The following is a 27,701-nucleotide window of genomic DNA, read 5'->3' on the forward strand; positions in this document are numbered from 1 at the left end:
TCCCATAGTGGTCCTTATCCCACCCCCCTCCCTCCGATAGTGGTCCTTATCCCCCCTCCCTTCCATAGTGGTCCTTATCCCCCCCCTCCCTCCCATAGTGGTCCTTATCCCCCCCCTCCCTCCCATAGTGGTCCTTATCCCCCCCCTCCCTCCCATAGTGGACCTTATCCCCCCCCCTCCCTCCCATAGCGGTCCTTATACCCCCCCTCCCTCCCATAGTGGTCCTTATCCCACCCCCTCCCTCCCATAGTGGTCCTTATACCCCCCCCCCCCACAGTGGTCCTTATACCCCCTTTTTTATTATTATTATTTTTTTTATTATTATTATTATTATTTTTTATTATTTCTTTTTATTTATATTTTTTTTTATTTTTCGTCCCCCCTCCCTGCTTGATACATGGCAGGGAGGGGGGCTCTCCTTCCCTGGTGGTCCAGTGGCAGTTCAGTGGGGGGAGAGGGGGGCTGGCAGAGCTGTAACTTACCTGTTCTGCAGCTCCTGTCAGCTCTCTCCTCCTCTGCGCCGTCCGTGCAGCTCCCTCTGTCAGCTCCCAGTGTAAGTCTCGCGAGAGCCGCGGCTCTCGCGAGATTTACACTGGGAGCTGACCGAGGTGCTGAACGGACGGCGCGGAGGAGGAGAGAGCTGACAGGAGCTGCAGGAGAGGTAAGTTACAGCTCTGCCAGCCCCCCTCTCCCCCAGTCTGTATTATGGCAATGCAAATTGCCATAATACAGACCTTGACTCGAGTATAAGCCGAGTTTGGGTTTTTCAGCCCAAAAAATGGGCTGAAAAACTCGGCTTATACTCGAGTATATACGGTAATAATACTGTGAAGAGAGTCAAAGTAGTAAGGAAAGAAATAGGTTTCCGAGTAATATTTATACAATAATCAGGACATTAAAATTAATAAAACAATAGCAGGAAACATGAATGAAATATTCCCAGCTGGTTACTCTAAAGCCAATTAAGAAATATGTACAAAATCACAACACAGTTGTCACTGAATCCCGTTGCCACCATGGAAAAAGGTGCTTACCCCTGGGGACTGCCTGGACCGGTCTTGCACACTGAGCGCCTGACCGGGACATACCCTCAATCGCTGTATTACGGTTCTTCGGATGAGAACTGTGCCGCAGGTCCGGAGAATCTTTGATCGTGTATCATTCTGTCTCCCGACCACTCATCACTCATCATGAGGCATCAGAGAATACACAGGACTTAAGAGCACTCCCCTTCCCAGAGGCCTGAAACCATTTTTGTGAAACTAGGACAGAGCAGCCAGAAGCCTGGAACTTTTTACAGGGATTTTCGTACATCATGCCTCAAGGTAAGCAATGAGATTACCGTTTTAGCTGGGACTCACTTAAATATCCCAAACCAGAAGCTGTGCTGGGGAGGGGATTACTGTATTGGCCACCGCACTGTATGGAAGACCTGGAGGGGGAATCCCCATTCTGCCTGTATAAACAGAGGTTTGTGCAATAAAGATTTTTCATTCTACCCGCTACGTTCTGTCTGGACTAATATGAGATCTGAATATATAAACAAATTGTGTGATTTATTATGTATAATAATTGTACTATTACAACAACACACTCTTTTTGGTTAAAAGGCTTTTATACACACTGACCGCCATAGGTTCTCACCAGCAGTAATTATCACAGTTACATTTCACACATTAGTTGTTATGTAGCAGCTAATAGCGTGTTGTGTGACACATTAATACGTATCAGCCGTAGGGACTAACTGCATTTCAGCTGTAACCAATTTTCTTTTATCAATTATTCTAATTATATTATGTTTGAAAACACACAAATCTACCACTACAAAACGATATTCTAACTAGCTCAGTACAATGGTATTAAAATAGAATGTATAGCAATGTTCATTTTATACACTGAATGAGAGGGAGCTTACCAAAGTTTAGAGCCTCAGGTGCCGTCCATTTGATTGGGATTTGCTTCAAGCCAGAAGACGAATATATTCCATCATCCTCCTGACGAGACATGCCAAAGTCACTGATTTTCAAAACATTATTTTCACCTACCAGGCAGTTTCGTGCTGCAAGATCCCTGGGGAAAAAATGTGTTGGAAAAGAACAGGTTTTACTATTTATTTAACATGTACATTAATAATTCTAACCTTCATGATTTATTTTTGCAGTCAATCTTTCAACATTTTGCTCTAAAATTAAATCAAATAGGAAAATGAGGAATTTATGTTTTGGCTCAACCTTACTATAATGCAAAGAATGTTTTTTTAAAAGCGTTTCTCAATTCACTACACTTGCTGATGTGAATAGTAGAAAGGAAAGTATTTATTTAATCAACTACGACAGAATGTGGGATTATCAATATACAATAAATATATGATTATGTTTTACTAAAAAAGGAAACAAGGAAATGAACACAAAACAAAACAACAACAGCAACACACTAGTCCCATTTATGGAGTATTCAAAGAAAATAACAAATAGCAATGTTTGAGATTTATATACGTTAAATATGGCAGTAGTACCTGATATGTATTATTATTACTGATATTTATATAGAGTCAGCATATTCCGTATCGCTTTACAATATTATCAAAGGGGGAGATTTAACAATAAATGAGACAATTACAAAAACTTACAGGAACAATAGGTTGAAGAGGGTCCTACTCAAACAAACTTACATTCTATAACAGGTGGGGATGTAATAAGTACCTAATATGCGATGGTACTTTGGCTACAATTAAATATTTTGTATGTCATTTTAAAAACAGCAAACTGTAGCAACAGTACAATCATGTATTTGTTGGCAATATATAAATAATTATAATAATAATGTATGACAACAGGTCTTCCAGAAGTACAAGTAAAATTTGCAATTGCACCAGTATCAATATTTGGGTAGCACCGTGACATTCATGGGTTTGCCTTTCAAGAATTGCCTATTGCTAGCCCCACACGCTCTCTGCCATTCTACTGTACACATTGCCTTTTAAGGTGTGACATCTGCTAGCTATCTGATAACGTGTCACTGTTGGCTTTTGGATAACTAGAGATGGACAGAAAATATATTTATTTAAATTTTATAAACACAGCTATGTTAAGACAATGTGGCAGAGATTACAGCAAATTTAGCATTAAACATGTATTTTCATGGCCAGTACATCAATCTCTTCTATAATATAGAGCAGTGGTTCCCGAACTTTTTAGGTTCAAGGCGCCCTTAATATTTCAGTATTTTTTCAAGGCACCCCAAGTCAAAATTTCTAGGTTGTATATCTGTACAGCGCTGCGCATTTACTGGCGCAGATACACACCTCTCCTGCAGCTCCTGTCAGCTCCCTTCTCCTCCGTGCCGGTCCGGTCAGCTCCCTCTGCAAGTCTCGCGGCCGCACTATGACCCCACGCCTCTCGTGAGACTTACACTGTGAGCTGACAGGGGAGCTGACCGGACCGGAGCGGAGGAGAAGGGAGCTGACAGGAGCTGCAGGAGAGGTAAGTAAGCGCTCCCTGCCAGCCCCCTCCTACACAGCCCCCTGTCTGTATTATAGCAATGTAAATTGCCATAATACAGACATTGACTCGAGTATAAGTCGAGGTGGAGTTTTTCAGCACAAAAAATGTGCCGAAAAACAACTTATACTCAAGTATATACGGTAATACAAAAATCAAAGCAGTATGACTAAGCAGGGAGAGGGGGATACGGTATCTATCAGGGGTACCTAAGAGGTAGAACTACAACTCCCATGATGCCTTGCGTGCATTTAGAATGACAGAGCATCATGGATCCTGTAGTTTTAAAACATCCAGGGATCTACCTTTTGGGTACCCCTGCTCTACATAATTCCCATGGTATGGAATTCTTTTTAATGCTTTTCTTTCAAATAGCTATCAAGCCCATGCAGTTTGAAAGTATGGAAAGAACTGAAGTTAGTGGGGAACTATATCCAACAACATTTTAGGATGCAAATATTTACAGTCGATATATACTTCCTTATGAAGATGCCCAAGTCATTACCCTCCATCAAATGCAGTGTGAATGAAGTATATTGTATACACATGTGTAGGAAGCTGCATTTGATATAAAATGATGTGCTTGTCATATGTTCCGACGTATCACCCTCAATCAATTCCATCTAGCAGCATTTCTAAGGGGTAGAGAGAGTTTAATCTTTCCTATTTAGTATGATCTTGTCGAGGCTCTGTGTTTTTGAAGTAATGCTTTGGTATACAAAAAATGTTTCAACACTACAAATGATTATGAAGAGACTCCATCCTTTAAATTGACAATAAGCAGAAGCACACAACCAAATGTAATTATCCAGTTTTCATTCTAGTAGTCTATGCATAAAGCAGCGGCTGGAATTCCTCATGAATGCAGAGCTTGTTTTATGAACTGCCTCTGCATATTGGGTTTACTATATAAAACTATAAGAGGCAATACATTTAAATATCACGCCAAGATTGGTGCATATATTTACATTATTTCCTGAGCGACTGCAATAAATAGTGAGCGTGGAGCATTCTTCAAGGTAGAATTCTTATTTCGAACAATAAATCAGCCATTATGACTACAATAAAAAGAATTTTTAGTGCTTTGGCTTGAATTGTTTGGATGCTGAAGCTGTTTTTTTTTTCTTTTCTCCTTCCTTTAACCCCTTAATGACTGAGCCACATGTACACCGTGGGATCAAAACAAAACGTAAACAAAACCTGGAATTGGAAGTGCACCCACACTTATTATATATCATTTTAATTAGGGGAAACAGGGCTTTCATTTCACATCAAATATATAGCTATGCAATATAATTTAATATGAAATAAATATAAAAAAATGGGCGAAAATAAGAAATGTAGTTATTTTGTTATTTCTACATGACATTAACTGGGAATGTCATAATACGGTTTACTTTTACAGTGATGTCTCACGTGTAAAACAGTACCCCCTATGTACAGGTTTTATGGTGTTTTGGGAAGTTACAGGGTCAAATGTAGCATGTTACATGTTTCAGTTTTTTTTCACATTGAAATTCGCCAGATTGGTTACGTTGCCTTTGAGACCATCTGGTGGCCCAGGAATGAGAATTACCCCCATGATGGCATACCATTTGCAAAAATATACAACCCAAGGTATTGCAAATGGGTATGTCCAGTCTTTTTTAGTAGCCACTTGGTCACAAACAATGGCCAAAGTTAGTGATAATATTTGTGTGTGAAAAATGCAAAAAACTAATTTGAACGCCAATTTTGGCCAGTGTTTGTGACTAAGTGGCTTCTAAAAAAGACTGGACATACCCCATTTGCAATACCATCACACATCTATGGGCCCACTTAACCTAGCAACACATGAGATTAACAAAAAAAAAAAATATTCACTGACAAAAACACAGAGGATAAATGGAAGGTCTACAAAGTATTATAGAAGTAAATATTATAGAAGTAAATTAAACCCAATGTAGCTTAGTACAAGGGTCAGTCAGAAAAGAAAAGGGCATTCAAAACATTTAATTCAGAGGGGTTGCTTGCATCCTACAACAAATATAAGTATGCCAATAGGACTTGCAAAAGAGCAATTAGATGGGATAAACGCAACAATTCAACATTTCTGCATTTATTTAATATACCGTATATACTCGAGTATAAGTCGACCCGAATATAAGCCGAGGCCCCTAATTTTACCCCAAAAAACTGGGAAAACTTATTGACTCGAGTATAAGACTCGGGTGGGAAATGCAGCAGCTACTGGTAAATTTCTAAATAAAATTAGATCCTAAAAAAATTATATTAATTGAATATTTATTTCCAGTGTGTGTATATAATGAATGCAGTGTGTGTGTATGAATGCAGTGTGTGTATGAGTGCAGCGTGTGTATGAATGCAGTGTGTGTGTATGAGTGCAGTGTGTGTGTATATGAGTGCAGTGTGTGTGTATATGAGTGCAGAGTGTGTATGAGTGCAGCGTGTGTGTATGAGTGCAGCGTGTGTGTATGAGTGCAGCGTGTGTGTATGAGTGCAGCGTGTGTATGAATGCAGCGTGTGTATATATGAGTGCAGCGTGTGTATATATGAGTGCAGTGTGTGTGTATATGAATGCAGTGTGTGTGTATATGAGTGCAGTGTGTGTATGAATGCAGTGTGTATGAGTGCAGTGTGTATGAGTGCAGTGTGTATGAATGCAGTGTGTATGAGTGCAGTGTGTATGAGTGCAGTGTGTGTGTGTGTGTGTGTGTGTGTGTGTGTGTGTGTTGCAGAGCCTTGGGGGGGGGGGCAATTTTTTTTTTTTTTTTACATTATTTTAATATTTTTTTTCATTATTTTTTTTATTTACTTATTATTTTTTTAAATTATTTTCATATTTTATTATTATTATTTATAATGTTATTTTTTTTTTAAAATTATTATTTTATTATTATTTTATTTTTGTTTCGTCCCCCCTCCCTGCTTGCTAGCTGGCCAGGGAGGGGGGCTCCTTCCCTGGTGGTCCAGTGGATGGGCACTGTGTAGTAGGGGGCTGTGGGGGCTGCAGAGATGTTACTTACCTCTCCTGCAGCTCCTGTCAGCTCTCTCCTCCTCCGCCGGTCCGTTCAGCTCTTCTGTCAGCTCACAGTGTAAGTCTCGCGAAAGCCGCGGCTCTCGCGAGATTTACACTGGGAGCTGACCGAGGTGCTGAACGGACGGCGCGGAGGAGGAGAGAGCTGACAGGAGCTGCAGGAGAGGTAAGTAACATCTCTGCAGCCCCCACAGCCCCTGTCTGTATTATGGCAATGCAAATTGCCATAATACAGACTATTGACTCGAGTATAAGCCAAGTTGGGGTTTTTCAGCACAAAAAATGTGCTGAAAAACTCGGCTTATACTCGAGTATATACGGTACTTTAAATATTTAGACTAGAATCTTTTCATTCTGACGCTACAATGGCGTTCTAGAAAGGCAGAGAGCAGCAATTAATGTGATTCACATTTATTTCGCTAGACGTTCTCACTGACCTCCAGCGCCAGATTTTTCCCATAGGAAAGCATTGAATAATGCATTCCTATGGGGAGGTCTAATGTGCGAGCGGCCATTGCTGCACATGCGCGTTAGGTCTCCCTAACGTCCGCCGTGGAGCAGAGGGGGCGGAGCCTGACCCAGCGCAAAGGGACATTGGCGCTGGATTCAGGTAAGTGGCTGAAGAGGTTTTAACCCCTTCAGCCCTGCGGGAGGGGGGCACTCCACTCCAGGAGCCTATAGTGCCAGGAAAACGGGTTTGTTTTCCTGGCACTATAGGATCCATTTAAAAAGGTACCATTATATTCACAAAACCAATAACTTATTATTTTTTTCTATTTTTTTATGAGAATTATGATGTTCACCCTTTAAAAATCAACAGACGAGGGATGAGACATAAACAAGTAGATCCTAAGTGAGAATGTAAGTTATGTCCCTAAAAGGGTTTCAATAAAACTGTACAAAAACTGAACAAAAAAAGTCTATTTTATTACAATCCGTGTTATCGTAAAAAAGCCTGAAATTCAGTTTCTATCCTGTTTCAGCACATTTTCTTTCAGCAGCAAAAGAGGCTTGGCTAAGGTACAATAACTTTTAATATGCTAGTGTTTGCAATTCATAAAGCTTTAATACAATATTAACAAATTACGACTAATCTGTGTTTGGCGTTAAATTAGAAAATGGCTATTTTAATGCATGAACGATAGCTCACCGTTAGTGCAAACTATCTGAAACTGTGACTTTCCATATAATGTTCATCCATTTGAACTTACGATGTTTTAAGAGAGGAAAAAAATAAAGGTACACATTCCAAGTCATTTAACGACAAACAAAAATATGTAAACTTTATGGAGCACAAATATTGCGTATTAACTATTAAACAGACTTTAAAACGCTCTATACCGTTTAATTATCTTTCAATCTGTTAAGAACTTATGGTTTTTTTTTTTTACATTTCATGTTTATGGAATAGTTTGTGTGAATAACATTATACAAAGAAAAAGTAAGTAACAGTACAAAGGAGGCAGAAAATAAAACAACATATAAAAAGGGGACTACTGCTGCCAAAACTAGAGGTAACTAGCATTTCCCTAAAATATTGAAAGATGGATCATGCAGTACTAGATTAGGTTCCTTGTGGGACAGAAGCATTAAAATATGGTAGGCCTAATACAATTTTGATGCTTAAAAGCATGACCTATGTTTGACACAAAAAAGCTTAGCTTAATGCAGTAGTTTTGGTGTATAGATTATGCCCCTGCATTCTCACTGCTCAAAGTTAAAGGGACACTCCAGGCACCCAGACCACTTCTGCCCATTGGAGTGGTCTGGGTGCCAACTCCCACTACCCTTAACCCTGCAACTGTAATTATTGCAGTTTTTTTTTTATAAACTGCAATAATTACCTTGCAGGGTTAACTCCACCTCTAGTGGCTGTCTATCAGACAGCCACTAGAGGGCACTTCCTGCTCCATAGCACAGAAAACCTGTGCTAGAGCGCTGCTGGGCGTACTCCAGCGTCGCTCAATTCCCCATAGGAAAGCATTGAAAAGCATTTTCAATGCTTTCCTATGGGAAGCTCTAATGCGCATGCGCGGCATTGCCGCGCATGCGCATTAGGTCTCCCCGGCCAGTCCCGCCCACCGGCTGACGTAATGACTGGGGGGAACGGCGGCGAGCAGAAAACACAGCTGAGGGACATCGGCGGGGTCTCCGGTAAGTGATTGAAGGGGTTTTTACCCCTTCAGCAACCGGGGATTGGTAGGTGGGAGGGAGAGGGAACCTGCAGTGCCAGGAAAACTGTTTTCCTGGCACTGGAGTTTCCCTTTAAATCACTTTGTTTATGCAGCCCTAGTCACACCTCCCTGCATGTGACTTATACAGTCTTCCTAAACACTTCCTGTAAAGAGACCTAATGTTTACACTTCCTTTATTGCACACTCTGTTTAATTTTGAATTTCCTATCTCCTGCTCCATTAACAGCCTACACCCTGCAGAAGCCTCCTCTTTGTAATTTAAGTTAAATTCACAGAGTAGGAGATAAAATCGTAAGTAATTTAACATCTAATTGAAAATGAAACCGTTTTTTCATGCCTAGGGAGGTGTGTGCTGGGACACTGCAGGAGAATGATCTATACACAAATACTTATTCACTAAGATAAAGTTGTTTTGTTGCCTAAGGTGTGCCTATAGACCCTTCAGCATTAAAGTGTTTCTGTCAGTAATTTGGTGCCTGGGCCCCATCAAAGAGATGTGTCCGTATAGCCCCCTCCCTTGACAGGTGAACATGTTATTATAAATATCAAAATAATAGGTAATATAATTCCTAGCACCATTACTCTTTATTTGTAGGATGCTGGAATACTTTAAATTTGGACTCAAAATATATATTTTAATAAACCTTTAAAAAGATCCAGGTTTATAGTTCACAAGTGTGACATTTACCCAGACTCCAGCAATATGTAACTTCTGGAAATGATTCATTCTGGAGACACAATTACAGTTGGGCTTTAATTAGACTAGAACAGTCCCGTATCCTGGTCATGACTGCATTAATATCATGTATATGATGGGACTAAAAACAAACAGGGTCATGTGAATGGAATGATCTATGAAGTCTCTCATTTTAAAGGCTAGTGTATATGTGGGAGATTGTAATATAATCATGATAGGGTGCATGTTTGAATAGCAGTATATTTCGTAAAAGCATATATATATATGTGTGGTATTGTAAAAAGGAACGCACATTGCAAAAACTTCTAATGTTAAAGGGACACTATAGTCACCAGAACAACCACAGCTTAATGTAGTTGTTCTGGTGAGTATAAAAGCTCCCTTCAGGCATTTTTATGCAAACACTGCCTTTTCAGAGAAAATGCAGTGTTTACATTGCCCCTAGGGACAAGTAGCCACTGTTCAGATGGCCACTGGAGGTGCTTCCTGGCTCAGTGCTGCGTAGTAGGCAGCCCTACCGTTCAGCGTCCCCACGCTCTGCATGGAGGCCCTGAATTTTCCTCATAGACATGCATTGATTCAATGCATCTCTATGAGGAAGTGATGATTGGCCAAAACGGTGTTTGGCCCTGCCCCCTTGCTGATTTTAGCCCATCCAATGCTTTCCCCAGGGGAAAGCATTGGATGGGCTAAAAATGAGAAATTTTGATGTCACCAAGGGGGCGCCAGCAGACCCATGGAGAGTTTGAAATAAGGTGAGTTTTAACCCACTGTGAGGGGGCAAAGGGGGGAGGGGAGGTGGGTTTTTACTAAAGGGTCTGGAATACATGTTTGTGTTCCTGACTATATAGTGATCCTTTAAATTCAATCAACTGTTCAACAAGTTGTGCGGTTTAAGTAAGTCCACTTGGATAACTAACAGATAAAAAGTGTTCTGGAAGCCTGAATAATCACAGCAATCATGCAAGTTCATGAAAACATATTGGTATATTTGTATTATCAATATATTTCCATATTGTCATGGTTTTGGCGATTATCTTTGACGGTGACGCAAAACAAAGTGGTTATGGGACCTTGTGAATGCATTTATTTTGCCTCGACTGATAACACTTTAGCCCTTTGCAATTCACCAAGGAGAGGGGCAATTAACTAAGAATTTGAGTTGTACATATTTACTCGACCTGCTCACTGCGGAGACATATCTATTGCCACCCAAGGGAGAGATCTCCTAAGCTTTGAAGGCAACAGTAACCTTTTATGATCCTTTTATCTACTACTTTAAAAACATTTAGATGCCTTATTTAAGGATAACGTATGAACAAGGTTGGCAAGAAAAATATAACCTAATAAATTAATCATACAGCTACATATTCTCTCTTGGTGAACCGATTTTATATATATATATATATATATATATATATATATATATATATATATATATATAAAAAACAAAAAACAAAAAAAAAACATTAAAATTAAGATGGTTACTCAACAATAGTCCTAAATCAACTGTACTGAAAATCACTCTTAAAATCCTTTTTAAGAGACTGCTAATAATACAATGTACTTCCATAGACATTATGTAACATCATCTTTTGAAACTAAACGCGTTTTATAATCTACATATCTTAAGAAACTCACACAAATGTTGGTTATAAAAAAATCCCAAACGGATGTTTTAATGTATCAGGCCTAATTGCTCACCATTTTGTTTGACAACAGAGGAGTTACATTGGGGGTTTCTTTGGTTTTACTTCTTAAAAATATAATTTTACTCGCTTTGAATTAACAGCACTTTGTGGCACAAATTCTGCCTTCCATCTGCGATTACTCATGCTATGGGTCTCTGTGCTGTTACTTTCGCGTCCTCATTAAACAGTAATTTATAACGGCTGTCAGCAGAAATAAAAGAATCTGTAATGACAGTCACTATCAACTACAAATAATATAAGATGGATATTACACATTTATGAGTTTCTCATTATTGTGTTCTGAAAATGTTGTATACGGAAACACCGGGAGACAAAACTGACTGGAGCAGAATGTAAATGAACATTGCCATGGTAATAAAAAGATTGCTTTTCATTGAATTTATAATACACATAATGCTCACAAACTACTTATTTGAATGAAAACCCAACGTGTCGAAATAAATTGTTCCTCTACTCCTGAAACTAAAGAAAAAAAGGAAAGAGTTTACAACAAACACATAAAAAGTTACTGTAACGAATGCAAAATACTGCGTGCCACCTTAAAGGGGAAATGTCACTTGCAAGTATTTTTAATCTGTTTACTTATCCCAAAATCTAAATATTTTTGAGATGTGAAAAATAAAATGTAAATCTTATAAAAATAAAATGTAAATGCTTGTTAATCATTGTTATAAGATATGTCCTTTGTACCTGGCAGTCCGCATAGAGCAGGGGTTCTAAACCTGTGAGGTGTGCCTCTCCTGGGGAGTTGTGACGTTCCTCATTAAAAAAACTTAATTAAAATTTAGTTTAGATACTGTTGAGTCATTACATCCAGATTCAAAAAAATGTGGGAGGCACTCGGATAATCAAAAACCGTATAATCGAAGTTGTAGCGGATAGCATTGGACTGTCCATAAAAATTGCATTTATGTCTATGTGTTCGGTTGAATTGTAACCTGTATATATGAAGTGTATGTAGCATTCGTCTGATTGTTCGGTAAAATCACTCCAGTTACTATGCGAGTGAAACTACCGAACAATCAGACCACCCCAGGAGTAAGTGTGCCTCCACAATGTTGCAAACGGTTAACTGGCGGTTCGTGTAGTGGGTTCTTTGTTCTCTGGGTGGCCGCCATTCGGGAGACGAACACATGGCGGCGGCCATTTTAAACTCCCGAACAGCGGTGTTTTGCCGTCGAGTGTCTGGAACCCAAATCGGACACTCGGTTAGGCGAACACCGCTGAGACCTCCATACTGCTGCCAATTCGTATACAAACTACCGAACTATTTCCCGTTCAGTAGTTTGGAACCCACGAACAAGGGAAATTATCCGAAACCTTTCCAGCTCTCTTAACATAAGCCATTCGTGTGTTATGTTCCCTTTTCTGTGACCGACCGCAGGGCCAAAACACATGGAACCCTTTTCGGCTGTTAAGCCCAGCGCGGTCGGTCATTTTAGTACTTCCTTAAATTTCCCGAACCCCTGGTCTGATCTGGGTGATTTTTGGATATGTGTCTCACCCAGATCAAGGCTGGGCTACCAGGGGATGTAACATTTAAAGGGGTACCCCTATGTTTAGGGGTACATCCAGAAACTCCGGGAATGTGTGTGCTGTATAATGGGATTATGTGTCACACTAAGGGGAGGGGATGTGTGGGTGGCAACCCGTGGATGATTGGCTACTGTAATAATTATTGCAAACTCCTCCCTTGCATGGGAGAATGCTTTATAAGGAAGTTGTGTGAGTTAAAAGCCAGTTCTACTCCTGATGCTGTGTGTCGTCCAGTCATTGGGATCTGTATGGGGATATTCGTGGATTACTTTATTTGCTGGAATTACTGCTTCATGGTGTTTTTACTACTTGTTCCTGAGCCTCATTGGGATCAATAGTGGAGTTAACCTGTGAAATACCAGGCCTCCGCTACAGAAGTGTTCGGCAATACTGCTGTTTTGAGTTTAGCAAAATGAACACTAAGTGTCCGTTTAGTTTAATCTTATATTAAACCACCGTGCAGGAAATGACTCCCAACGCTTGCTTACAACAATCGCAAGAACTGTAAAACAGTCACACAATAACTACGCACTCGGCTACCGTTATTTTTACTATCAAAATGCACAGTCTGAATGACAGCAACAATGGATATGTCCAAGACTGTTTAATTTTAATTATTGCTAGCTTAGTTAACAGACGGTTTGAGAAAGGTTTGTTTGTTTGTTTTTAAACAAATCTTTATTTTCAAAAACAAAACTACAATTATTGAAGGGACACAGTAGTCACATAAACCACTACAGCAACATTGTCTTTACTATTTCTGCGTATCCGAAGATGTAAAAACGAAATTTCCATGTCAATTACATAATTTATCCATTATTAATTGCTTTTGGAAAGGAGGAGAGGTGTGAGACTAAAAAGGTTAAGAACCCCTGGCATAGAGAAAGCATTCTCAGATGAGTAATAAAACAAAGAAGATTTACCAAAGTGTCATCAACATGTTTCCTTCTAATTTTTGGTGCAATGTATTAAAACCCCCTTCATTCTTTTGAGGTCAGGTTTATAGGTCTTTTCATGCTAGTCCTCGATACACTTAATATACAATAGACATGAAACATTTTTTATGTCCTAACAGTTTGGCTAGCACATTATAGAGGAAATAAATAACGCACAGAATGCCACTGTGTAATATTTCAACGACCATTTTAAAGTACTACTCCAAGCACCGTGATCACTTTGGTGATTTGAAGTGGTCATGGTGCCTGGATTCTGTAATTGCACACAGAATTAAACGCCTCTGCTCCTGGAGGTGCAAAGTCACCTCCGGCAGTGACACTGGGGCATCATTAGGTCATACCAGAAGTGCCAAGTGGCTAATGCCAATTCTGCGCATGTTTCGCATCGGGGGAGGGGGAATGTTTACTAAAGTAATCTTGCTGCATTCTAAATATTGCATTTGCTCATTTCCAAGGCATTTCGTGGACTTAATTCTTAAGATGCCATTTTTTGTTATTATAGTCATGATAGGAAAAAAAAATACTGCTACTCTGCAGATTTACTCGGTGACATCCACATGATTTATTGCAGAATTATTAGAGCATCAAAGCGGCAAACATGATTAATGGCGCAAAGTTCCAAGGGCAAACGACCATTTAAAATTGTGACCACGCATCTGAAAACTACTTAATGGCAAGGATGCAGATCTGAAATTAAATATGGCCACATTACGGAAAAATAAATAAAATAAAAACAGAGGTAAAATGAGTTCTATTTTATGAATTACGTTACCAATGTGCAGTGTTTTCGGTTACAACCATCTAGAAAGTTGTAATTAATTTTGATGTGTGTTTGATCTATTAAATGGCTATGCTTTATGAAAATGCTGCACACCACTAGATTAACATTAAAATGATAGTTTGGGATGTAATATCACTGACGTATTACCGTAAAAGAAACACGGGAGTTGATCTTGTGTGTATGTAAATTAATCAAGCACTGTGGATACAAAGTTTCTTTTTTTTCTTTCTATTTTTAAAACTAATTCTTCAGATCTTATGCAAAGCATGGTCAAGAAATCAAAGCCAGTACAAGTAGTTCTGTTAATACGCACTATACATAATAAACAACACATCTATCGTTTGAAACAAAATTCTCTGAGACTGGACCATATACAGCAGGAATACATTTTTAACTGTGCGATGGTATAGAAACATAGAAACATAGAATGTGACGGCAGATAAGAACCTTTCGGCCCATCTAGTCTGCCCAATTTTCTAAATACTTTCATTAGTCCCTGACCTTATTTTATAGTTAGGATAGCCTTATGCCCACGCATGTCCAAACTCCTTTACTGTGTTAACCTCTACCACTTCAGCTGGAAGGCTATTCCATGCATCTACTACCCTCTCAGTAAAGTAATATAGTATAGTTATGAGTCAATTTGTGCATGGGGAATGGGACACGGTACTTCCTTTAACTCTACATTATGAAAAGAAATGGCAAATTGGGCGAGCATAAAAATTTGAAATATCCTGTTTTTTTCCTAAATTATAATAAAAATAAAAAAAATAATTATAGTGCATGGAGTCCATTCAAATTTCAGAAGAGGCAGAATTTATGAAATAGTGCAATATTTTTTTTTTTGATTGATTAGAAAGGAAGCCAATACATATAAAGGCTGAACATATTGTGGTTTACAAAGGGAGAAAATGTTGAACCCATTTTTGGAAAACCATATGAACAGATATAAACATAATTTAGAGAATCTATTAGGATTCCTTAAACATGGAGTACATCATCACAAATGTGTTCCCATCCCTTAATGGGAGATGGTACCCTTCAGTGATCCTGGCGCAAACAACCTGTCCATTGCATTCCCATGATGTGATACAGCCCTTTATAAACCATTCAGGTATGTTACGAAACATTTCTCTTCGGAAATGGGGCGTCACATCATTTATCCATGTCATAAAACTGCCTTAACAAAAGTAATTTCACACTTGCAGTAATAAAACACTATGCACTGCCTGAATCCAGGGATATACGTACCAGAGCCATGATGGGCATGGTACATCAGTCCATGAATCATTTGTTGGGATACAATGATTCTCTACAAATTAATGGAGACTTAAAATGAAGCCAGGTTTCCAATGTCAAGGGTCCATGCCTCTTCTGGATTCACAGATAAGTTGACGTGAATGGATACAAATAACCATAGCATACTACAGCTGAACTCAAGATAAGTACTTAAATAAATAAAAGATACATTTTTGAATTTTATACAAAATAAAGCTAATATCTATGACAAATATCGCATTCTTCAATTAGGTGATCCCCCGAACATGATACGGATCACCGAACAGGCCAACGCATTTTCCAGCGATCCAACAGTCTACGTACCATATGGCAAACATTAAATTGAGCAGCACACTAGAGACTGGGTTGCTTCTGCAGATTCTGTCACTCTGCTGTCATTAAGTTTTGTGTTTCCAGGCGTACATCCGTTACATAAATTGCCGAAATGAAAAGAAGAGCTTCTTTTTAATTATTGAACAAAAATGAACACTTGAATTCCAGTATACAAGATTTTTCGATCATCGTCCTTTGCTAGCAAGGATTGCAGCTATAAAAGACTTAACGGAAAGTAAAGTTAATGGGATGATATTTCTTTCTTTCAACTGCTTTGAGCAAAGCAGAGAAGAAATATGACCTGAATATGAGGACTATTATTTTATAATACAAATCCTATGCTGATACTGCTAAACAGTTGGGAGGGGGTAGGGTGCGGACAATGACAAGATGAGCCTGCAAAACAATATTCTACATAACAGTCACAGATTAAACTCCACACTTAAAATGCATTCAGCGTATCAAAGGTAAAATATAAATAACAAAAAACTTTTTTTTATAAAGGGAAAACACACTTAATTGATTCTTTACATACAATGCAAATGTTATTAAAAAGCCATTTTTTGGATGAGTGAAGATAATTTCCTAATACACTGCTCAAAAAACAAGGGGACACAAAAATAACACATCCTAGATCTGAATGAATTAAATATTCTTCTGAAATACTTTGTTCTTTACATAGTTGAATGTGTCGACAACAAAATCACACAAAAATTAAAAAATGGAAATCAAATTTTTCAACCCATGGAGGTCTGCATTTGGAGTCACACTCAAAATTAGAGTGGGAAAACACACTACAGGCTGATCAAACTTTGATGTAATGTCCTTAAAACAAGTCAACAATAGGCTCAGTAGTGTGTGTGACCTCCACGTGCCTGTATGACTACCCTACAACGCCTGTGCATGCTCCTGATGAGGTGGCGAATGGTCTCCTGAGGGATCTCCTCCCAGACCTGAACTAAAGCATCTGCCAACTCCTGGACAGTCTGTGGTGCAACGTGACGTTGGTGGATGGAGCGAGACATGATGTCCCAGATGTGCTCAATTGGATTCAGGACTGGGGAATGGGCGGGCCAGTCCATAGCATCAATGCCTTCGTCTTGCAGGAACTGCTGACACACTCCAGCCACATGAGGTCTAGCATTGTCTTGCATTAGGAGGAACCCAGAGCCAACCGCACCAGCATATGGTCTAGCAAGGGGTCTGAGGATCTCGGTACCTAATGGCAGTCAAGCTACCTCTGGCGAGCACATGGAGGGCTGTGCGGCCCCCCAAAGAAATGCCACCCACACCATTACTGACCCACTGCCAAACCGGTCATGCTGGAGACGGTTGCAGGCAGCAGAACGTTCTCAACGGCATCTCCAGACTCTGTCACGTCTGTCACTTGTGCTCAGTGTGAACCTGCATTCATCTGTGAAGAGCACAGGGCGCCAGTGGCGAATTTGCCAATCTTGGTGTTCTCTGGCGAATGCCAAACGTCCTGCACGGTGTTGGGCTGTAAGCACAACCCCCACCTGTGGACGTCGGGCCCTCATACAACCCTCATTTGAGCAGACACATCGCATTTAAGGCCTGCTGGAAGTCATTTTGCAGGGCTCTGGCAGTGCTCCTCCTGTTCCTCCTTGCACAAAGGCAGAGGTAGCGGTCCTGCTGCTGGGTTGTTGCCCTCTTACGGCCTCCTCCACGTCTCCTGATGTACTGGCCTGTCACCTGGTAGCGCCTCCATGCTCTGGACACTACGCTGACAGACACAGCAAACCTTCTTGCCACAGCTCGCATTGATGTGCCATCCTGGATGAGCTGCACTACCTGAGCCACTTGTGTGGGTTGTAGACTCCGTCTCATGCTACCACTAGAGTGAAAGCACCGCCAGCATTCAAAAGTGACCAAAACATCAGCCAGGAAGCATAGGAACTGAGAAGTGGTCTGTGGTCACCACCTGCAGAACCACTCCTTTATTGGGGGTGTCTTGCTAATTGCCTATAATTTCCACCAGTTGTCTATCCCATTTGCACAACAGCATGTGCAATTGATTGTCAATCAGTGTTGCTTCCTAAGTGGACAGTTTGATTTCACAGAAGTGTGATTGACTTGGAGTTACATTGTGTTGTTTAAGTGTTCCCTTTATTTTTTTGAGCAGTGTATACTCCAGCAACTTAAAAAAATAAAACTACACTGGAAGCACCCCAACTCGCACAGAATAGAAACCGTAGACAATTCTGATCTGCGTGCAACTGTTAGCGGTCTTTGCATATCTCCAGCTATCAATAACATTATTAACACTCATCGTTTATTGAGCCCGGCTCCAAAACTGACAAATTAGTCTTTGCAACCTCATAATGTTCAACGAACACATTAGTATTTCTTGCACATTAGTGTCTGTGCCATTGATGTTGATGGCAACAAACAAGTATCTAAAGTTAAAGGGTTACTCCAATCACCATGACCACCTCAGTGATTTGAAGTTGTCATGGTGGGAGGAATCAGTATGTGCAGTTTTTCAGCATGAAAAACTGCACATACAGAGATATTAGTACTTGTGTGCTGGTGGATAGTTGCATCACCAGCACACATGCCATTGGCAGCCCAGAACTCTTGTCCAAGCTGCCTAATGTCAATTTTGTGCATAAATTACACCTGGGCGCAGACAAATGAAGTTAAAACCTTGTGCTCCGTCTACAAGGGGAAGCTAACTCTCCACTACAATCCTCCCTCCCTGCTGGCACACCTCCCATCTCCCTTTGTAGCTTATTTAGTTTTTTTTTTTTTAAAGAAAGACCTCTCTAGAGGTGCTTTATGGGGCCGTGCTGCACACTGTGACTGACATTCAATGTCTCCACCCTCTGCATGGAGACAATGAATTTTTTTGATTCAATGTATCTCTGTGAGATTTTAATTTTACCCCAAAAAACTGGGAAAACGTATTGACTTGAGTATAAGACTAGGGTGTGAAATGCAGCAGCTACTGGTAAATTTCTAAATAAAATTAGATCCTAAAAAAATTATATTAATTGAATATTTATTTGCAGCGTGTGTATGTAATGAATGCAGCGTGTGTATATAATGAATGCAGCGTGTGTATATAATGAATGCAGCGTGTGTGTATATAATGAATGCAGCGTGTGTGTATATAATGAATGCAGCGTGTGTGTATATAATGAATGCAGCGTGTGTGTATATAATGAATGCAGCGTGCGTGTTTGAGTGCAGCGTGCGTGTGTGAGTGCAGCGTGCGTGTGTGAGTGCAGCGTGCGTGTGTGAGTGCAGCGTGCGTGTGTGAGTGCAGCGTGCGTGTGTGAGTGCAGCGTGCGTGTGTGAGTGCAGCGTGCGTGTGTGAGTGCAGCGTGCGTGTGTGAGTGCAGCGTGCGTGTGTGAGTGCAGCGTGCGTGTGTGAGTGCAGCGTGCGTGTGTGAGTGCAGCGTGCGTGTGTGAGTGCAGCGTGCGTGTGTGTGTGTGTTGCAGAGCCTTGGTGGGGGGTGGGCAATTTTATTATTTTTTTTTATTATTTATTATTTAATTTAATTATTTTTTTATTATTATTTTTTATTTTATTGTATTTAATATTTTTTTCATCCCCCCTCCCTGCTTGATACATGGCAGGGAGGGGGGCTCTCCCTGGTGGTCCAGTGGATGGGCACTGTGTAGGAGGGGGCTGGCAGAGCTGTTACTTTCCTCTCCTGCAGCTCCCTCCTCCTCCGCGCCGGTCCGTGCAGCTCCCAGTGTAAGTCCCAGTGTAAGTCCCAGTGTAATTCTCGCGGCCGCACTATGACCCCACGGCTCTCGCGAGACTTACACTGGGAGTTGACAGAGGTGCTGAACGGACCAGCGCGGAGGCGGAGGGAGCTGACAGGAGCTGCAGGAGAGGTAAGTAAACGCTCTGCAGCCCCCACAGCCCCCAGTCTGTATTATGGCAATGCAGTTTTTCAGCACAAAAATGTATATATGGTAATCAAATTCGGCTCGTAGCCATCTCGAAAACAGTGGGATTGTAGTTTAGAGAACAGGATAACGACTCATATGGTGGGTTTGAGATGAATTGTTATTTTCTGCACAGGTGATTAGTTATTGGAATTTGTATACAATCATGGAACAATTTATCAAAAAGGTTTCTCACTGCGTTCACTAGAATTCATTTCTAAAGCTACATAACACTTTATAAACCTCTTTCTCACGAGACAAAGATCTTGTAACCATTTGTAAGAACAAGATGAAATGAACAGGGGTGTGTATTTATTAAACTCTGTATTGTGTCAGGCTAATGACATTTATCAGATATGGGGTAAAATTGGTTTGGCTGAAACCATTCTGGAGTTGGTGATACAATAATTTAAAGTCCCTGGATGCCATTCTGCAATCAGGAATGAGTTTTGAAAGGTACACTCGCTGTCACCCTGTATCGCTAATTCTTAATGCACTTTCCAGACAGTAAATAATAATTTGTATGTGTAGAGAATTTTACCTTGTATTTTAAGCGGTTAATCTTTAAATCAGGTCAGTCAATTTTTGAAATCATAAAGACAGAATCTTTACATGAAGAGCTTTTTGATGGTGGCAGAATTTTTTTAAAATTTCAACAAAATCAATAGACACACGTCCGAAAATATATAGTGCCTTGCAAAAGTATTCACCCCCATTGACTTTTTACCTGTTTGTTACATTACAGCGTTAAGTTCAATGTTTTATTAATCTGAATTTTATGTTACGGAACAGAACACAATAGTCTAGGTTGGTGAAGTGGAATGAGAAAAATATATACATAAAACTATTTTTTTAGAAATAGAAAACTGAAAATTGGCATGTGCGTATGTATTCAGCCCCTTTGTTATGAAGCTTGGTTGCTTCATCTAAGTGATGCTTCTAAGTTTGTGGTTGGAGATATTCTGGAGAGTTTTACAGAAGCTTCAACTGTCTAAGAGTTGTGCTAAGAGTTTTTCTTTTCTACTGTTACAGGTAAGATTCATCTGTAGGACAAGGTTACTGATTGCACAAGGTTTGATTTCCTGTTAGTAAGATTCATCTGTAGGAAAAGGTTACTGATTGCACAAGGTTTGGTTTACTGTTGGTAATTATAAGGCATTTGATTTGATTAGCTAGCTACTTGCTATTGATTGCTGTTTAAATTAGCTATTGTTTGCAAATAAGCAGAGGCCTACCCAGGTGTTAAACATTCCTAGTGGGTGGTGATTTTAGTTGTTATATAAGGGTTGTTGTCATTAGCTTGGCTAATATAGCTTGGTTGCTTCATCTAAGTGTTGCTTCTACGTGTGTGGTTGGAGATATTCTGGAGAGCGTTGCTTCTAAGTGTGTGGTTGGAGATATTCTGGAGAGTGTTGCTTCTAAGTGTGTGGTTGGAGATATTCTGGAGATATCCTGGAGGTAATCTGAGGTATTCAGGAGGATAAATAAAAAGTTAAGATTTGTTTGATTTAAATTATTTACCTCATTGGAATGGCAGACTTGGTCCAGTGTAATAGTTGCTACGCATTTGTTTCACGTTCCAATTTTTGGAGGTTTGATTGTTGTCTAATCTGTAGACAGTTCTATATCTTGCGGCAGGGGATTGTATTTTTGAAGTCTGAGATTTGTAAATTATCTGGTAAACAAACTCAGGCTGGAACTGCTGCAAAGCCACTGCCGCAGAGACATACTAGGAATGGCAGGTTGATTACGGTAGGTTCTGGTAGACTTAGAGTTGTGGATAAAGGGCATATTGCACAGTCTGTTGCTCTACATAATTCACTTTCTGCACTTTCAGAGTGTAATGGTGTCATTGAGAGAGGCACTGAGGCTAGTGGTGTTGTGGAGAGAGGCACTGAGGCTAGTGGTGTTGTGGAGAGAGGCACTGAGGCTAGTGGTGTTGTGGAGAGAGGCACTGAGGCTAGTGGTGTTGTGGAGAGAGGCACTGAGGCTAGTGGTGTTGTGGAGAGAGGCACTGAGGCTAGTGGTGTTGTGGAGAGAGGCACTGAGGCTAGTGGTGTTGTGGAGAGAGGGACTGAGGCCAGTGGTGTTGAGGAGAGAGGGACTGAGGCCAGTGGTGTTGAGGAGAGAGGGACTGAGGCCAGTGGTGTTGAGGAGAGAGGGACTGAGGCCAGTGGTGTTGAGGAGAGAGGGACTGAGGCCAGTGGTGTCGTGGAGAGAGGGACTGAGGCTAGTGGTGTTGTGGAGAGAGGGACTGAGGCTAGTGGTGTTGTGGAGAGAGGGACTGAGGCTAGTGGTGTTGTGGAGAGAGGCACTGAGGCTAGTGGTGTTGTGGAGAGAGGCACTTAGGCTAGTGGTGTTGTGGAGAGAGGCACTGAGGCTAGTGGTGTTGTGGAGAGAGGCACTGAGGCTAGTGGTGTTGTGGAGAGAGGCACTGAGGCTAGTGGTGTTCTGGAGAGAGGCACTGAGGCTAGTGGTGTTGTGGAGAGAGGGACTGAGGCTAGTGGTGTTGTGGAGAGAGGCACTGAGGCTAGTGGAGTTGTGGAGAGAGGCACTGAGGCTAGTGGTGTTGTGGAGAGAGGCACTGAGGCTAGTGGTGTTCTGGAGAGAGGCACTGAGGCTAGTGGTGTTGTGGAGAGAGGGACTGAGGCTAGTGGTGTTGTGGAGAGAGGCACTGAGGCTAGTGGAGTTGTGGAGAGAGGCACTGAGGCTAGTGGTGTTGTGGAGAGAGGCACTGAGGCTAGTGGTGTTGTGGAGAGAGGCACTGAGGCTAGTGGTGTTGTGGAGAGAGGCACTGAGGCTAGTGGTGTTGTGGAGAGAGGCACTGATGCTAGTGGTGTTATGGAGACAGGCTTGGAGACTATGGTGAGGCCTAATAGAAAGCAGTTGTTGTTGGGGGATTCCATCATAAGAGGTGTGGAGATGGACAATGGTGGTCTTGCGAGGTGTCTTCCCGGAGCTGTAATATTGTTAAGCAAGCAAAGCAGGAAGGGGAATTGGATGTACTTGTCCATCTAGGGACATATGACTTGGCTTGCAATGAGGTTTCAGAGGTTAAGGAAGTTTTTAGTGTTTTTGCCAATGATATACGGCAGGTTGCTTCCACACTGTCATTCTCTGAAGTTCTGCCTGTGCATAACACTCAGAACGACAAGCGGATGCGTATTAGGGACTTTAACTTGTGGCTTGGTGAATGGTGTCGGGAGCAAGGATTTGGCTTTATTTCTCATGGTAGCTCTGTTTGGAATGGAAAAAAACTGTACAAAAAAAGATGGTTTGCATCTTTCTCAAAAGGGAACAAATGTTCTCAATGAGCAGTTCAGAGGTTTTGCTAGGATGTATTTAAACTAGGGGGGGGGGGGGGGGATAAAACATCAATCCAATTGTCTCCCAAAACAAGGACAGAAGGTGCCTGTAGCAAGTGTGTTAAAAAATGATAAGCTTAGAGTCATGTCCACAAATGCTTGCAGTTTAGGGAATAAGATCCATGAACTTGTGGCAATAATGGCAACTGATCGTGTAGATTTAGTCGCTGTTACTGAGACATGGTATAATGAGAAAAATGACTGGGACATAGCAATACCATAGCAATACCAGGGTACTCTTTACATAGAAAAGACAGGGAAAGCAAGAAAGGGGGAGAGGTGGCCCTGTATGTGAAGGATAGCATAAAATCTAGCCTAATAAAAGTTAGTGAGGCGAACATAGAGTCCGTTTGGGTTACGTTAGAATTTGGTAATGACACAGTAACTCGTGTAGGTGTGATTTATAGGCCCCCAGGACAAATTGAAGAGTTAGATAATCCACTAGAAATAGCTAAAATGACAATGGGTGACTTTAATCTTCCTGATGTGAATTGGAAAACAAAAATAGCTGCTTGTGCCAGGAGCACACATATTCTAAACTCCCTACTGGGATTGTCTCTAAAACAAGTTGTTGAGGAGTCAACTCGTAAAGAGGCCATACTAGATTTGGTATCCGATATTACTGTAGGTAAAAGTTTAGGATCCAGTGATCATCAGTCAGTGTGGTTTAATATATGAACAGTGACTGAGTCACACCACACAAAAACAAAAGTTTTAGACTTTAGAAAAACAGACTTTTCTAAAATTAGAATATGTGTAAAGGAGTCATTATCAGACTGGAGCAATTTAAATGGAGTCCAAGAGAAATGGGATTATTTAAAAGTTGCACTACTGAAGGCAAGAAACCACTGTGGTACTCCGCAGATGTGGCCAAAATAGTAAAAAACTAAAAGTTAGCATTTAGTAATTATAAAAAAAAAAAAAAAAACGAGTGAGGAAGACAGAATGATCTATAAGATTAGGCAGAAAGAGGCTAAGCAAGTTATAAGAGCTTCCAAATCACACACAGAAGAGAAAATAGCACAGTCAGTAAAAAAGAGGGACAAAACTTTTTTAGATACATAAATGAGAGAAGAAAAGTAAAACAAGAATTAGTTAGATTAAAAACAAAAGAAGGAAGGTATGTAGATGAGGATAAAGGTCTAGGTGACTGCCTCAATTAATATTTTTGTTCGGTATTTACAGATGAAAATGAAGGAAAGGGACCTCACTTAAAAAAAAGCATAAATGAGTCATTTATTACACGTGAGTTTACAGAGGAAGAGGTTCTATTTCAACTGTCAAAAGTAAAGACATATAAGTCAATGGGACCTGATGGAATACACCCAAAGCTATTAAAAGAGCTTAGTGGTGTACGAGCAAAACCATTAACAGATTTATTTAACCAATCATTGTTAACAGGAGTAGTCCCAGAAGATTGGAAGTTAGCGAATGTTGTGCCCATTCACAAGAAAGGTAATAGGGAGGAGTCGGGCAACTATAGGCCAGTAAGCCTTACTTCAGTAGTGGGGAAAGTGATGGAAACCATGTTAAAGGATAGGATTGTTGAACATCTAAAAACACATGGATTTCAAGATCAGAGACAACATGGGTTTACTTCAGGGAGATCATGCCAAACTAATCTTATTGATTTTTTTGATTGGGTAACTAAAATTATAGATCAGGGTGGTGCAGTAGACATTGCTTACCTAGATATCAGTAAGGCTTTTGAAACTGTTGCACATAGAAGGCTTATCAATAAACTGCAATCTTTGAGTTTGGATGTCAATATTGTTGAATGGGTAAGGCAGTGGCTGAGTGACAGGCAACAGAGGGTTGTAGTCAATGGAGTATATTCGAAGCTTGGGCTTGTCACCAGTGGGGTACCTCAGGGATCTGTACTTGGACCCATTCTCTTTAATATTTTTATTAGTGATATTGCAGAAGGTCTTGATGGTATGTCTTTTTGCTGATGATACTAAGATATGCAACAGGGTTGATGTTCCAGGAGGGATAAGCCAAATGGCAAATGATTTAGGTAAACTAGAAAAATGGTCAGAGTTGTGGCAACTGACATTTAATGTGGATAAGTGCAAGATAATGCATCTTGGACGTAAAAACCCAAGGGCAGAGTACAGAATATTTGATAGAGTCCTAACCTCAACATCTGAGGAAAGGGATTTAGGGGTGATTATTTCTGATGACTTAAAGGTAGGCAGACAATGTAATAGAGCAGCAGGAAATGCTATCAGAATGCTTGGTTGTGTAGCCAGAGGTATTAGCAGTAGAAAGAGGGAAGTGCTCATGCCATTGTACAGAACACTGGTGAGACCTCACTTGGAGTACTGTACACATTACTGGAGACCGTATCTTCAGAAAGATATTGATACCTTAGAGAGAGTTCGGTGAAGGGCTACTAAACTGGTTCATGGATTGCAGGATAAAACTTACAGGAAAGGTTAAAGGATCTTAACATGTATAGCTTGGAGGAAAGACGAGACAGGGGGGATATGATAGAAACATTTAAATACATAAAGGGAATCAACACAGTAAAGGAGGAGACTATATTTAAAAGAAGAAAAACTACCACAACAAGAGGACAGTCTTAAATTAGAGGGACAAAGGTTTAAAAATAATATCAGGAAGTATTACTTTACTGAGAGGGTAGTGGATGCATGGAATAGCCTTCCAGCTGAAGTGGTAGAGGTTAACACAGTAAAGGAGTTTAAGCATGCGTGGGATAGGCATAAGGCTATCCTAACTATAAGATACGGCCAGGGACTAATGAAAGTATTTAGAAAATTGGTCAGACTAGATGGGCCGAATGGTTCTTATCTGCCGTCACATTCTATGTTTCTATGTTAAGCCCATAAAAAGCTCTGGTGCAACCAATTACCTTCAGAAGTCACATAATTAGTGAAATGATGTCCACCTGTGTGCAATCTAAGTGCCACATAATCTGTCATTACATATACACACCTTTTTTGAAAGGCCTCAGAGGCTGCAACACCTAAGCAAGAGGCACCACTAACCAAACACTGCCATGAAGACAAAGGAACTCTCCAAACAAGTAAGGGACAATGTTGTTGAGAAGTACAAGTCAGGGTTAGTTTATAAAAAAATATCAAAATCTTTGATGATCCCCAGGAGCACCATCAAATCTATCATAACCAAATGGAAAGAACATGGCACAACAGCAAGAGACGGCCACCCACTAAAACTCACGGACCGGGCAAGGAGGGCATTAATCAGAGAGGCACTACAGAGACCTAAGGTACCCCTGGAGGAGCTGCAGAGTTCCACAGCAGAGACTGGAGTATCTGTACATAGGATGACAATAAGCTGTATAGAGTTGGGCTTTATGGCAGAGTGGCCAGAAGAAAGCCATTACTTTCAGCAAAAAAAACAAAATGGCGCGTTTTAAGTTTGCGAAAAGGCATGTGGGAGACTCACAAAATGTATGGAGGAAGGTGCTCTGGTCTGAGGAGACTAAAATTTAACGTTTTGGCCATCAAAGAAAATGCTATGTCTGGCGCAAACCCAAAACATCACATCACCCAAAGAACACCATCCCCACAGTGGTGGTGGCAGCATCATGCTGTGGGGATGTTTATTAGCAGCCGGGACTGGGAAACTGGTCAGAGTTGAGGGAAAGATGGATAGTGCTAAATACAGGGATGTTCTTGAGCAAAACCTGTACCACTCAGTGCGTGATTTAAGGCTAGGATGGAGGTTCACCTTCCAGCAGGACAATGACCCCAAACACACTGCTAAAGCAACACTTGAGTGGTTTAAGGGGAAACATGTAAATGTGTTGGAATGGCCTAGTCAAAGTCTAGACCTCAATCCAATATAAAATCTGTGGTCAGACTTAAAGATTGCTGTTCACAAGCACAAACCATCCAACTTGAAGGAGCTGGAGCAGTTTTGCAAGGAGGAATGGGCAAAAATCCCAGTGGTAAGATGTGGCAAGCTCATAGAGACTTATCCAAAGCGACTTGGAGCTGTGATTACTGCAAAAGGTGGCTCTACAAAGTATTGACTTTAGGGGGCTGAATAGTTATGCACATTGACCTTTTCTGTTATTTTGTCCTATTTGTTGTTTGCTTCACAATAAAAAAAATAAAAATGTTTACATTGCAGAATTAAACACAGTTCGTGTGGGTGTTTTCAGCACCAGGACCAAGTCAGACTCTGCTATTTAACCAAATGATAAATGTGATTGGAGGGAGGGTACCATTTGCCACACATGCGTATCTTATCATACAGAACCACTGGATTGGTCAATATAGTGGAAGAGTTGGCAAGCATGGTGACGAAGACAGAGGTGGAGTGGGTGGCTGTAGGGGAAGAGTCTCGTTGTGGGAAACGAGGAATGCAATCTTTAACAACAGTAGAAGGGAATTTATAA

General features: G+C 40.7%; 1 protein-coding gene across 1 annotated transcript in view; it reads right to left on the minus strand.

Moving 5' to 3' along the window:
• Positions 1–27,701, minus strand: part of FER (FER tyrosine kinase) — a 185,746-nt gene that overhangs the window by 15,476 nt on the left and 142,569 nt on the right. Inside the window, exon 19 of the mRNA XM_063453639.1 lies at positions 1,916–2,070. Within this exon, the coding sequence (XP_063309709.1) occupies positions 1,916–2,070 (155 nt within the window). The remainder of the gene's footprint in view (positions 1–1,915; positions 2,071–27,701) is intronic.

Source organism: Pelobates fuscus, chromosome 5, assembly GCF_036172605.1.
Source record: "Pelobates fuscus isolate aPelFus1 chromosome 5, aPelFus1.pri, whole genome shotgun sequence".
Classification (NCBI taxonomy): domain Eukaryota; kingdom Metazoa; phylum Chordata; class Amphibia; order Anura; family Pelobatidae; genus Pelobates; species Pelobates fuscus.